This window comes from Anser anser, assembly GCF_964211835.1.
Source record: "Anser anser genome assembly, chromosome: 6".
NCBI classification, from domain to species: Eukaryota; Metazoa; Chordata; class Aves; order Anseriformes; family Anatidae; genus Anser; species Anser anser.
This window is the reverse complement of record NC_139726.1, coordinates 18,035,621-18,050,147: the sequence shown is the minus strand read 5'-3', so window position 1 is coordinate 18,050,147 and position 14,527 is coordinate 18,035,621. Positions and strand designations below refer to the sequence as shown.

The following is a 14,527-nucleotide window of genomic DNA, read 5'->3' as shown; positions in this document are numbered from 1 at the left end:
CCACTGATCAGAGCAGTTTTATAGCATATGGCGAGCACAACAAATTCTTAATAGTATCACTACTCCCTGACTACAAACATATAATAAAACTACTATAGTGCACTATTTTATCAAAATAGTAAGGCAGTGCAACTAATCAACAAATTACCTTAAAAGCATTTGGAACCTGAAGTTTTGGTGATGGAATCCCAATGGCATAGTCAATTAAAACCATGGACAAAATAGTGAGAAAGACAGCAAAATCGCTGACAACAGATCGCACCTATGATTATCAAGAGAAATGACAACTTTAACAAAAGCACTCGTGTCATTTAGGACCTATTAGGACTCATTTCTTTTCAGAGTTTCAAGATATTTTTTGCTTACAGATAAAACCATACTTATTCTGGCACAATTTTTTAACAGAGAACAGACACAGTGTCCATTTTACCAGCAGCAAACTGAATTTGCAGTGCAGCTGGCATTCATGCTTGCACATGACTAATGACAACTTTTGAATTAAACAAATGGCACACACCTTTGTTGGGAAGTATCGGCTAGTTTTGAACTGCTTCAGTGTGGATGACAGAGTTACTGTAGAAAAGAATAAGATGACAGACCAGAAGAGGACATCTGGAACGTAAGGGCCATGATGACCACAGGCTCGTCCAACAAATGCTCCATGAAACTTTTTACATTCCTATCAGGGAGAACAAAGTAATATTGTTCTGAAAAGTATGCTTATGCTGATACTTTCTTTCCAATCACTTTCCTAAACTTCAAGCAATCAAGATTGTATTAACAGAAATAGTAAAATCATTTTTAGGTATTTATTCTTTGAAAAAATAAGACTACAAGTATTTCTATCTGGTCTACGTGGGAAAGTCTCAAACCCTCAAAAGAATCACTTTTTTAACCACTATTACATGATAAAGTCACTAAGATATACCATAAAGAAAGTCATTAATTTAAAAACAGACTTATTTCAAACTGAACACACACATTTATTTTCTGTTTCAAACACAGATTTGCTCTTCCTAATTCCTTCCAAGAAAGGAAAGTTTGAAAATAACCAAGAGAAAGGCTGCTCCTGAATTCCTGCTTCATTCTCAAGAATTGACTTTTAACTTCACAGGTCAAGCGAGGAAAAGCTACTTGGAATGTACGGTATTAACCTAAAAGGACACCAATACATTTAATACCACATGGGGGCGGCACATTCCACAAATCATCTTTTGCTTTAAAATGTGATCAGGTAAAATGTATCAGAACCCAAAATCTGTATTATTTTTTTCCAATATAATTTAAGATCAACTGTGCAGTAGAAAACATGTCTGATAATTCTCCAGTAGCATCCTTAGCTGTTAAAAATCATACTTCTTCGTCTTAACAAGACTTTTTAACAAGCAGTGAAATAGAGTGTAGCTATAAAAATAGGAGCTACAAGCTCTGGACTTGCAATCCTTTCCTTCTCCTTCCCCAAACCCTCCATGCATATTAAGACAAAAAACCACAGCACCAAGAATCAGAGATTGCATACAGCCATATCCTGACGGATTAGGATCTTTTTGTTTCAAATGAACTGGGTCACTGGCTCATCAGATGCACAACACAATACTGCGGCTTACCATGTTATGAGAAACTTTGTCTTTGAACAAATGCTGGCTTGAAAAAAACAGTTTCTATTCAAAGGCCATGAGACTAAGGAGTGAAAAACTTTTTTTTTTTTTTTTCCTCTAATAGTATACCTAGGATAAATGTGATGTACTTTTGACTGATGAAATTGAGGTGTTAGCTGGGAAAAAAATATTTCAGGAAATATTTAACAGGAAATTCTCAAGATTTTGGGACATCAAACAGAAGACTTATCCTGGCCTGAGCTAGACCTTGACGTTGGCATAACACACGTTCCTTGTGTAAGAAGAGGCACCTACGCATCTACTGAAAGGACTTTGTCACCATCAGAATAAAAACTCTGATCATGCTTAGTTTGTCCTAGACAGAAAAAAAAAAAAAGTTGTTCTTACTGGGTCTTACTGTAGGTTTTTAAGAAGAAGTGTTTGTCTTTCCTGAACAACCTAGATCTTCAAAACTTAGAACTTATACATCAGAAAAGAAACATTACAAAAGAAACAACAAAAAGAACTGAGCAGCAGAAAAGACAGTGGGGGTAAAACTGACCAAATTTTTATAGACAACTAGGTATAATCTTTTATTGCATTTCTATAGCATAGGAGAATTGAAGTTTCCTGACGATGCTTGGAAGAAATAAACACATGAAAGTATGAAAAAACTTGGATATTTCTTTGACAATTATAGGGATTCACAGGAAAAGTTGGTCAGTTATACTGCTACGCATGTAAACTCAAATTTTGGTAATAAGGTTTTTAGAAGTTTTGAAGGGTTTTATATAATGCAGCTGGTCTTTTACATTTATAGTTAAAACAAAATCTGTTATTTTAAATCTCCTCAGCTGCAAATGTACTCTGAAAAACACTGTCAGAGATCTGAGAAAGTGAGAGGAGGAGTCTGCCCCTGCACAGATGCTCTTTGAGTGTGCTGCAGTTTTGAGAATATTCATTCTGGATTGCTGGAATCCCTCAGGCCAGCAGTCCTCAACTTTCTCTCTGCTGTTGCTACACCAACAGAGTTGAGGAGAAATCCTTGCTATCAAGATATTGACAGCCATGGAAGAGTGCTCTTGCTTATTCATGATAGAAAGACACCAGTTCTTCTGCATTCCTGCCTTTGAAGGAAAAAATCTGTGGGAGGTGGTCAAGATGGATTGGGATTTAAGCGCTTCATTTGGTTGTGCTTACGATGGGGTTAATTCTCGTTTATTTTTTGAACCTTTAGCTTTATGCCTTTTTCACTCAATTCTCTTTTGCTTTGTAATGAAATGATATCTTTGTGAGAAAACTGTTGGCTAGATCACAATATGCCATTTTAATCAGGTTGCAAAGGTTGCTTTAAAGAAGTAAAATCTGAAATAGTAAATCCTTTAAATGTAGGAAAGTGTACCATTTAGAAACAACTTATCCATGTGAGCTAAACCAAACTGTTTGTAGCTTTTTCCTGTCCTTCTTCCCAGTAAAATAATTTGCATAACTAAGACATCCGTAAGACTGAAGACCTAGGTAAGAAATTTGGCCACTGAACAGGAGCTTTACAGAATTTCTTCCCCTCCTTTCCTTTATAGCGTGAACAGCTGGAAGAATGTTTTAGGGGAAATAAATGCTTCTAGAGTCTTTCTACACAAGGGAACTTTGGTTTTGCCATCTGGCAGAATTTAGGACAAATCCGTTATCATTTGACATGTTTAGACTTAATCTCAGTCAAACTCTTGTGCTAGTGTGTCAAGGAGTTTCCAAAGCAGGGCACAAAATGCATATACTTGCTTTAATGTGTACTATCAAAGACTGCATAATGATCTACCAAAATGTTTACAAAAAGAGAGAATTCTACGAAGTCTATGTTAACTTTTGTTAAGTATATTATATGTTTTATTTGAACAAGTAGGATCAGAAAAAAACATAGTATTTTTCCTATATATATATATGCTGCTTAAGAATAGATAAAATGCTTATTTATGCTTATACTTTTATTTACTAAGTTCCAATATTTCACTTACCGACACAGTTAGGTTCCCCCATGGCACGTCAGATGCAGATATATTGTAGTCCTGCCAGTACTGTAAGGTTTTATTGCTAGGATGTTCTGGTTCCACACAATTGCATCTGAAAAGACAAAACAGTATCTTTTCTTTAATAATAAAAGATGTATCTGATACAAATCCAAATTATCAACTTTATGACATATTAAAATCGTGCTCTACTTTGCCATATAATCTTAGTTTAAATGAATTCAGTAAATGCATGCTTTAAAGCAATTTGTAGTTCAGTAGCTAGTGCTATTACTAGAGCAAAATTTGCTGTGAAGTGCATACGCATATACAGTATGTAACGTGACTTATTTAAACCACTGTCCACAGCATGTTTTTCCATCTATTTTCCTCCTATTCTATTGATACTTTTGAGCACAGTTTTTAACACTGAGAATGTGCCAGTCCTGTTCCACTCCCATGTACCAGTACTTCCCTACATGGGATTAGACACTATGCACAGTTCCAGGGCTGACACGTTTCTGAAATGCAAACTGTCTGCATTCTGTTTCTTTTTCTTTACCAGAATGCCTTTGCGTGAAAAACGGACAAAGTGCCTGGTCAACTGCTCTCTGCAAGATCACCAGCACCAAAGGCTCTGGGAACTTTTGTGTCTGTTGTTTTTCCTCTCCCCACAGCTACTTTAAAAGCATACTTTTCGTTCTGAATTGTGTATTTTAACATACATAAAGGTGAAGAGGCAGTGTGGGAGGACAGTACTTCAAAAAGGCAATTTAAAACAAAAATTAAGTCTTTAAAGCCTCTGAAGCAACTGTGGAAGGCTTTTTCTTTGACAAAGACTTCAAAATCTGCAGGATACTCTGTAGGTTCCGAGACGTCAACTGTGCTTTGCAGTTCTCTTCAAATTAATCCTACTTCAGAAATCTATAGTACTATCTATCCTGCTCATATTTTAACTTGCTTATGATAGCTGCAAATAAATTCTGTACTCCTTTTTCTGATAAAAGTGTCAGGAGTAGCTGGGTACAAAATAAAATCTAACTGTACAGTAGAGAGCCATTAAGCACACATTTGCATTCCAATTCTAGCAGAGTATCGCTTTATTCACTTAGCTAAGCCATCAGTTTTCTCTGTGGACGTTTATCTTTCCACAAAACAAGGATGATGATTCCTACATAAAACTGTGATATTTTCTGTACATGGAATTCTGCCATCTACATTATGAGTACAGAATAGTGCTATTGTATTTCCATTACAATACTATACATGTGACAAAACAGCTGCATTTAATATACAGAGAGGAAGAGATGCAGGTTATCTTTGTGCAAGTCCTTGCTTTTATTATAAATGCAGCTATTTATAAGAGAAAGAAAAAAGTCTTACAGCCCATGAACAAAAAGAAAAAAGAAAAAAAAAAAAGAAAAGCAATGGCATTCAGAAAAATAGAGGGCCTGAGCCAAAAGTCATTGAAGTAGACTGGATCTTTCAAATAGACAATATGCTTTGGATCAGGCCTCAAGTGCAAAATGAATGCGTGTTCAATGCATGTTTAAAATATTACAAAATAATTAAATGAAGCACATCAATAACAGTGAGTTAAGGTAGCATAATAAAGTCAATAAATGGGATGTCTATGCTACTGCAAGGGAGTATTTGACACTCATGCAACAATACAAGTGTGGCTATTTCAGGTTACGATTGTTTCCTGGGAGCACAGGAGCTCCCTGCCCCCTGTGGTCCATCGCTGATCGCAGACTGGCCAGACGCTGGGCGATGGCCCATTGGAATTTGATTACAGTAGGCCAAGGTGATGTGGGCTGTTCAATCACAGTCACTTTCTCACTAGAAGGGAAGACTGTGCATGTCACCAACACTATACAGTACAACTACACGTACTGCAAGCTGCAAAGTTCCATTTAGAAGTTAGAGAAGCCACAATTTTCTATTTCCTTAAACTCAAAAGCCTGACAATTGAAGGCATAGTTCAATACAGCTCAAGTAATTCACCTTCGGATGAGATCATCACCCTGTTTATTGCTAGATCAATACCACTTTCCTTCTTCACAGCATTTGAGTCTGGCCTGTACCAAGTTTTGTTGGCATTTACTGATGGCAGATCATCCTTCAGAAAGTGACTTGTGCAAACTCTGCCCATACAGACCAAAAACTTTACCCTGCACCCAGCTTTTGCAATTGAATGGGTGCAGAATTAGGCCCTAACTGTAAAGATCAGATCCTGCTTTCTACCGAAAGAGGTAAAATTAAAGTCAGAGTAGATCTTTGTTTAGGATCACAGAAATGGAAGATGGAATGACAATCCCTCTCCAGCCCAGAAAACACAACTGGAGGTACCATTCAGTGCCAGAACATAAAAGAGCAACTACCAAAATGTGACATTTCATAAGAGATGTAATTGCTACAATGATGACTATTTCCCAAAACAACTGACCTACAAGAAGGAACTCACATTAGAGAAATAAGGCTTTCTACTTTCATCTCTTAAAACTTTTAGTCTCTTTCATCATCATTTTTACTCTAACAGAGAGGTCAGCTCTCAGGAGAAAAAGTAAAATACGCTGAATTATTAACCACGAACACATCTTTCTATTTTCTTGATAAATTATTATTCAGAAAGTGGAATTAAGTAAAATTGTGTTGCTTCTTGAAGGTTCAAATGTGCTTAAATCCTTTTTAAATTGTTTAAGGTGTTAGGCACTTGCCCACTGCAGGAGATGTATGTGGAGTTTATGCTGTTACCAATAAGCAAGAGACTGTACATACATCTAGTAGTACATTTTCTAAGCAACATACTCCGCTCCAAATACAGTAGCAACTAAGCAGTATAGTCCCATGCCTATTGGTGATAACAAGCCAGCAATCACCTTTGCTATGCCAAAAGATACGGAAGGACTCGATTCTTTTTCATCATGACTAGGAAGAAATTGCTTTTTTCATGTCTAGAACATAGGCAGGGAAGAATACGACATTAGTTGTGGTGGCAAAAGCATAGGCATCACTAAAGTAAAAAATAATAATAATAATAATAATAAAAAAAAACTCTGCTGCCAATCTGCTGATTTTTTTCTTAAGTTTCATTAACTTTGGACAACCATCATAACTTCACTGTGCATGACATTTTCTGCATCTTGTTCTGTTTTCAACAAGCAGAGCTAGGGTTTGACAACAGCAGCTTCAGGACACCTCAAATTACTATCAGTGTTCCCCAAAAGGAACAGTCATTACTAACCCTATTAGCACTGAAAAGACTTGTCTGTATGATCCCTCTTTCCTTGGGACAAAGGGAAAGAGAATATGGGTTGGTAAATTAGAAACACATTGTTTTATATGTAAAGTTGTTCCCCCCTTTTATCAGCAATAAAATCACTGCTGCTCAGCAACCAGTCGGGTGAAAGGTTCTGTACTAAAACACTCAATCCTGAGTGTACCTTTTTACTACAAAATAAGAAACGTATTCCCTAGGCCTATTTACTTGATCAAAATTAACGTAAGTCTGGTGGGAGAATCCCTAATTTCTACCTCTCATCCCCAATTCTTCAAGCTCATTCTCCGTGTGCTTATGAAGCTCCGTTGAGCACACCCTCCTCCCCACGCAGTGCAGCATGGTGTGAGCCCATTCAGCTGCCATTACAGACAATGTAAGAGCTCTGAACAAGAGTCTTGCATGGTGTTTTTGTGAGTAAATAAAAAACACTTACATGGTGCAGCTCCTTTGGAAGCCTCATGGCCACTCATCCCTAGGCAACTGCCATTTTACAGTATGTTCTTTTCAAGGCTGGGAAACACTTCCCACTAATGATTTTATTCCCACTAATGATTTTATGCAAGTCATAGGGTTCTGTTTTAGAGTTCCTATATTTCCAGCATGTACATACTAAAAACTACACCTAATAATACTAGATAAGGCTCTGCTCTATAAAAGGTGCTACTGGAGCTTCTTCATGATTAGCTAACACACTATTTCCCCTTCCTGGAAGGGAAAAATCTCTTTTGGGCTCACTTAATATAGAGAATGAGATTTACTTGATATGAATATTTATTATATAAAAAAAAAAAGCAGGCAACTATGACAAGTTACAAAATGTGCTTGGTTAAACAGTATGTCTCACTAAATATCAGAAAACATATTTGGTAAAGAGTAAGAAGCTTTTCCCCTAAGAAGCAGACTATGCTCTATGCGTATGCTGTGCATTGATAACATAACAGAGTAAGAACATCATAGGAAACTGAAGATAACATCACTAATTTCATTTTAAAAGTAATGCATTACCACATATGCATAAGCATTGCTAACATTGTATTTACAAGGCTGAAGGAAAGCCCAGCAGTATCAGAATGCCACGCATGTTTAGGTTGTCTCCAAATATACTATTTTCATGTGACTCTTACGAGCACTTGAAGAGTCCTTCTGTTTGTCCAGCTGCTACACAAAAAGAGACAACAGCATCATAGACTTCATCTCCTCTGCTGTCCCGTATGTACAACACCTGTATATCCCTGGCATTATATTTACCATACTCCTTCTCATGTCAACATTCATAACGATGAAACCAAGGTCTCAGTGGAGAAGAAACTGGAAGCAAAATAATTAATACTGATGGGAAATGGACTTGTCAGTTGAGTTCTATTCTCAGTATCATGAAATCCTTTCAAGGCACAGCTGTCACGGCAAGATGAAATTTTTTTCTTCATTTATTAACGAGATCTGCCATCCTGAATTAGACCATTGAGTCATTAAGTTAAGTAGCCCCTCTCTGAGGATCACGAACATCAGTAGGCATCTAAGTATATTCTACAAATTTGGAAGTCTATATAGCATGGTTGGTGAAGTTGAGGAGAAAAAAAAATGTAAAAGTATCTAGATAATGCACTCAGAAGCACAACAAATTCATATACACATAAATATATCTATATAAATATATCGGGGGGGCTGGTGTCACAGTGAACAAATCACAAAGAACTGGGTTTCTTTGGATAGCTCCTAAGAAGGAGAACATTGTTCTCCCAAGGGGAAGGTCTAGAAAACAGATTTATAATTATATTGTAGTTTTGTTAAACTTGTCTGTCACTCATAAAGACTGGTCTTTATTAGCTGCCAGGTGCAGAATGCAGTCCATGCATTCTTAGCAATGTTATGGTATGTAACTGCTATAGAGAGAGTTTATCTTGAAGAAAATCTGTGTTATTATGTGGGACATTTCTCATTTTCATTATTCAACTGAAAGCTTTCACTCAGAAACAGTTCTAGGTTGTAATCTAATCCCACTTCCAAAGTTAAAAAAATAAAACACTTATACCTGAGAAGAGATTCACAAGCTATATGGTCAGATTAACATTAATTTTTGATCATTCAAGTGTAGTGTACCAATACACAAATGTACTATAAAAGTAATACAAGGACTGTACATAAACTTTTCTAGATTAAGATGACATTGTATAGACCAGCTGATTGCCATGCAGAATTGCTTAACACAGAGATCCTATTCCAAAGCAGAGGGGATAGGGAATAGGAAAGAATGAAGCTAGGTGAGCACTTACTGGACTCAACAGAAGGAGAAAATAAAATGAGTCAGTCAGGTTGAATAGAGATAGGGAAGTCCTAGAATAAAGCAAAATTATTTCTAGATTCCAGGGTTTGCCAGGAAGCAGAAGGGAACCAGCACTTAAACTTGATGATGGCAGTTGCATGGTTCTGGGAAGAAGAGGGACATTCTTAGGGGAAGAAACAGAGGATATGGCACAGTTACTTAATTGTAGGGGAAAAAATGTACAAATGGGGGAAGAAAATCTATATTCATATCTGCCTACAAAGAAATCATTACATGAACTGGAATTCAACTGTATGTTTGGGATCCCAATGAGAATACCATGCGCTGATCATTAGTGACTACTCATTCCACCTGCAACTCAAGGAATACAAAGCATAGAAGAATGTAATTTGCATCCAGTAATAATGTATTTGATTAATATCAATATATTCAATATATATATATACACATATATATATATTGAAAGATTTAAAGCTTGTTTGTGCAGATAGTGGTATGCACAAAGCTGATCTTCACAATGACTTCTAGAAGCAATGGTTTCTGTAGCCTGCAAAAGATACTGAGATTGACATGATCTTGGCTCCTTAATTACATCAGAGTGGGATTTTCTACTCCTAATTCTTAAGTGCATGTCAATACCAAGACAGATTGTAATATGCATATTACTATGCCAAGAAATCACTTTAAAATTATTCAATGTAATCTGTTAATAATTGAGTAACTTCTGGTAAAGAATATTAAAAACAACACGAATCCACCTCTCTGAAAAAAAGGATTGATAAAAAACAGAAGGTATATAAAGTCCCAAGATCTGAACCTCACTCAGAGAAATAATATATTTTCTGTATTCACAGATAACTTTCTTAAAATGTTGGTCTTTTAAAGAATACTGGATTGTTTTCTAAATCTCATTACTTTCATCATGGATGTTCATTTAGTTTTCCTTTTGAGAACCTCTATTTTCAATCCACTCAGTAGCAGAGGTCTCCTTTCCTAGCAATATTTAACGTATACATTAAAACTGATGTGCATCGGTGTTACAGACAGAATTCACTAACTGGAGATATATTTGCTATGGGAGTAGGAAAAAGCAGGAGGAGGAGAATGCAGAAATAAGAGTTGCTATGCCAACCTACAAATGCTAATGGCATGACAAATACAAAAAGGTCACAGAAAAAAAAGAAAAAAAAAAGACCAAGAAAGAAAAAACAGAAAGCCCAGACCAAAAAATGTGTATTTCATTTAACAAACACTACAGCTACTGTATTTAAATTCCTTTAAAACCATGCATTTTAAAAAGAAAAAAACTGCACCGCAGCAGCACACTGAAAATCAGGTTGCATTTGTCCTTTTTTTGATCTAGTTCCTAAATGCCTAATTACCTATAGTCTAAAGACAGAACTTTAACTTTAAGAAAAACAGATTTTCCTGAAAGATCATCTGAGGATCATAGCCAACATTTTAATGCGGAGTAACAAACAAGCATAACAAAGAAAAAGAGTAAAAAGTGCATCAGGACTAGTTATACGCTCATTAGATCGTGCAACAAAAGATACTTTTGTCTTTTTGAATTTGATAGGATTCTGTAACAAATTAATATATTCTACCTAAAGTGGTAAAATAGTAAATAAGAACACTTTTAGGAGGACTTTGAACTGATTTTCAAATATTTGGGTATGTGCAATTTAATAAAAAATAAAACAAATCTGTTCTAAATGCTCTTTTTATAATCTTCTAAGGTTTATTATGGGAGATACTAGTAGTGACTTCTATGCTCTTAAATGTAAGAGGAGATACATGTAGTAGAGTCTTTTATATCAAACTCCTGCGGTGGAGATTGTTTATGACAGAAGTCAAACCCACCCAAAATACGTCTTTCTCACTTGAAATATGGTTACAATCTGTTTGAAATACAAACCATTTAAAATGATATTTTGTCTTTCTAGTACTCCAAAGGATGATACTAACAGCACGCCAATGACTTTTCCTGAGTCAAAGTCGTTTCTTCACCAAGACAAAGGCACCAATACTGGGATGCAAACCAACTACCTATGGACATCAGAGCATCCTTAGAAAGGCCTAATAAGGGAGAAGGCTAGGCCACAGCTTAGACCAAAGCTTCAAATATATACATTACCCTGACCTATTTAACTTCTTTTGTTTTTAGTAGACAACAGTGAGAATACAGAAAACAGGAATTTTACAGTATAACCTGAGTTTTCTAGTACAGAATTGCAGATTCGAGATAAAGATTTACATAAGCTTTGGCAAAGCATCCGAAGAGAAATGAGTTGCTCAACCTTTTGAAGTTCATCCATTGCTAATTAAAGAACTGCCAAGGCTTTACTAACAATTAAAAACTTGTCTTTAAAATCCCCGAAGATAAAAAAAATGCAAACAGCTGTTTTAATTAGCAAAACAGCAGATACTAATTAGCTTCTGTAACAGAGTATGCTGGTCCTTTAAGGACAGGACCAGTTTCAGTCCAAATCTGCTACCCATTTGAACTACAAATAGAAGGACTGCAGTCAGATGCTGCAGAAAAAAGCTTCTCATTTCTCATGAAAGTCCGCAAATTCAAGTCCACAAAACTGAGATTTTTACTTCAAGTAAGTTTTTGAGCTTACTTGTCTTCTAGTAAGATCCTTCTGAAACTTATGGATCTTTCTGGAATTGATAAAGACATTTAGAGTCATTCAAACAGGTCCTGAGGGTAAGCCGAAGCTGTTCCTGGCTGTCTATGTAGAAGGAACCATAGCAGCAACAGTAACTTTCTGCACCCTTCTTCACTGGTAAACTGGGTGGATGGGAAAGGCCGGTACCAGATGAAAACGTTTACAAATATGTTGAAAAGGGAACATCAGTTTTAACAGTGAGGGAAATTAAATCAGTCCCTTGAACTCCTCCTGGCAATGTGTGCTGAAGGAACCAGACTATTAAGAAAACACTGCTGGCCTTTGGAATATGGAATGAAGTGAGAGATTTTTCCTTGAAGAAAGGAAGATAGAGATGAGGAGGTCTTTCCATTTACCTGGAAGCAAATGGACTATGATGGCTTTTTTTCAGATGAAAATTGAAGGAATATAGCTCTGAAACCTAGGAAAAATGCCCCCTGTAACATAACTGAAATATGGTGCTGACTGATTTGCTAGACTGAATGTTTGTTTTCACTGAATGTTATTTTGAAATCATATTCCAGACTGTTTGTATTTTAACTAACTTCTTTTTCGAAAAGTTGTATACTTGTTTTACCTTCATAATGTCTCGGTCCAAATAGGTTGAGTACTTTTGGAATGATTTAAATAAATCAGGCAACCATTTAAAAATTCTTGAACCCAAAGAAAGTATTAAGCACAGAATTTTTAAAAACCATAATGCTTTTATTTTCAAACTCCGTAAGGTTTCAAGCTCTGCCAGTAAGCTTCTCTGACTCTGCACCACAGGGCTCCACAGAGACCTTATAGCAGTCTTCTAGTACCTCAGGGGGGCCTACAGGAAAGCTGGGGAGGGACTCTTTGTCAGGGATAGGACAAGTAGTAAAGGTTTTAAACTAAAAAAAGGTAGGTTTCAAATAGATGTTGGGAAGAAATTCTTTACTATGAGAGTGAAGGACTGGAACAGGCTGCCCACAGAAGCTGTGGATAACCCACCCCTGGAAGTGTTCAAGGCCAAGTTGGATGGAGCTTTGAGCAATCTGGTCTAGCAGAAGGTGTCCCTGCCCATGGCAGGGGGGATGGAATTAGATGATCTTTAAAGCCCCTTCCAACCCAAACCACTCCATTATTATAACATTTGAGAAAACTGGACTTGCTATCTGAATGAAAAAGCAATCATGTAACAATGTAAATTCTATGATTTTTGTTAATTAGAATTTTATTTCCCTCAAAAGTTTTTTTTTGTTTGTTTCTTTCCCACAGTATTTAAAGAAAGGGGAAAAAAAATCACAGTATTACCTAGATGAATCATCACTGCCACTACAAAACACTGTATATCACAGAGACAGTTAATTTGCTGGGTGTTCACACACTCCAAATATATCAAGGAATGTAAAATTCAGTTTTTCAAGGACGATACATGACTTGCAAAAATCAGATATTAGCCTCAGCAATACAGGTACAGTTATATCGACATTTCCACTGACAGGTCTTTTCTACTCAGGAATTTCTGAAATTTGATTTTTTTTTTTGTCTTGTGATGATCACATGCAAATGATAATTGAGATACCTTCACGTCCTGGGCAAATGGACAATGTGTCTGGACAGAGTAATGTGCACATATCTGTGCTGCAGACTTGTCGAGTTCAGGATGCACCCAGCCTTTTGTGAATGCACTGGTAATTTGGAGAGCTGAGGTGCAGTTGCTCCAACACAGCATATCTTTCAGCTCTCCCAATCTTTTGGGGCCAGTTCTGAAGAACTAAGACAAACTATGGTGAAGGGGAGGGGAGGGAACAGAAGAGGCTGGAATTACCACTTCGCAATGTTCAGTGCACAGATCCTTGGAACAAGCAGATGGGCTCTTAGACAGCAGAGCAGACAGTGAATTAGATGCAAGATAATCAATATGCATACTGATGTCTCCAACAACCAGGTTTAATGTAAAAAATATATAAGCCACATCTCTTAAGAACTATGCTGCCTATAACTATGCCTAGAGCTACTTGTTTTGACATTAGAGGGGTCAGTTGCCATGGTCATGTTATTAGTAATAAATAGGCTGTTGCTGCAAGTAGAAGATACAACAGATGCCGTAAGTGAAATATAATGTAAGAGCTGAAAAGTCAATTTATTTGCACTATTCAGAGTGAATGAGTAACTGAGAATATATGTATGAAATGATGACCCTATAAATAATTGTACATGACCATTTTATCATACAATTTTGATCATGATATGTGATTCTGTGATTCTGTATTTGCCTGAAATCATCAGGCAGTAGTCAACAAACATCTGGAAGATGCTTGTCCTTCAGTAATTGCATTTGGAAAGCTCTAAGACTTTTGTGCTGGTATTCCAACACTATAGGACAGGTCAATAGCTTTAATTGGAGGGTAACAATTGCTGCCTTCCCCCCCCCTTTTTTTTTCTTTCTTGTGTGTGTGTATGCTCTGCATGTTCTGTATTCAATGAAGACAGTTACTAAAGACAGGCAGTGAGTAAACAGCACCCAGCAAAAATCATTTTGGCATTCTGATTAGTGAATGGGATTTTAAACAAAAACAAATACATTGATTTTAAATGTAAGGAGGAGAATGATAAAACTTTATCATAAAATATAGAGATACCTATCACTGTACCACTATACCAAGCAAGACTGTTAATTTAACTTTCTGAAATCTCAAATAGATTTGCAGCTAAAA

At 36.4% G+C, this 14,527-nt stretch overlaps 1 protein-coding gene across 20 annotated transcripts in view; it reads right to left on the bottom strand.

Annotated features, from left to right (window-relative positions):
- The window catches only part of SLC4A10 (solute carrier family 4 member 10), a 169,235-nt gene that overhangs the window by 19,492 nt on the left and 135,216 nt on the right, over positions 1 to 14,527 (bottom strand). For all 20 annotated transcript variants that reach the window (XR_014585733.1, XM_083840795.1, XM_083840782.1 and 17 more), the window contains 3 exons: positions 3,611 to 3,716; positions 518 to 679; positions 149 to 262 (listed from right to left, as the gene is read on the bottom strand). Coding sequence is in view for 19 of the 20 variants with exons in the window: in XM_083840795.1 (XP_083696921.1) it covers positions 149 to 262; positions 518 to 679; positions 3,611 to 3,716 (382 nt within the window). In the remaining variant the exon portion in view is untranslated. The remainder of the gene's footprint in view (positions 1 to 148; positions 263 to 517; positions 680 to 3,610; positions 3,717 to 14,527) is intronic.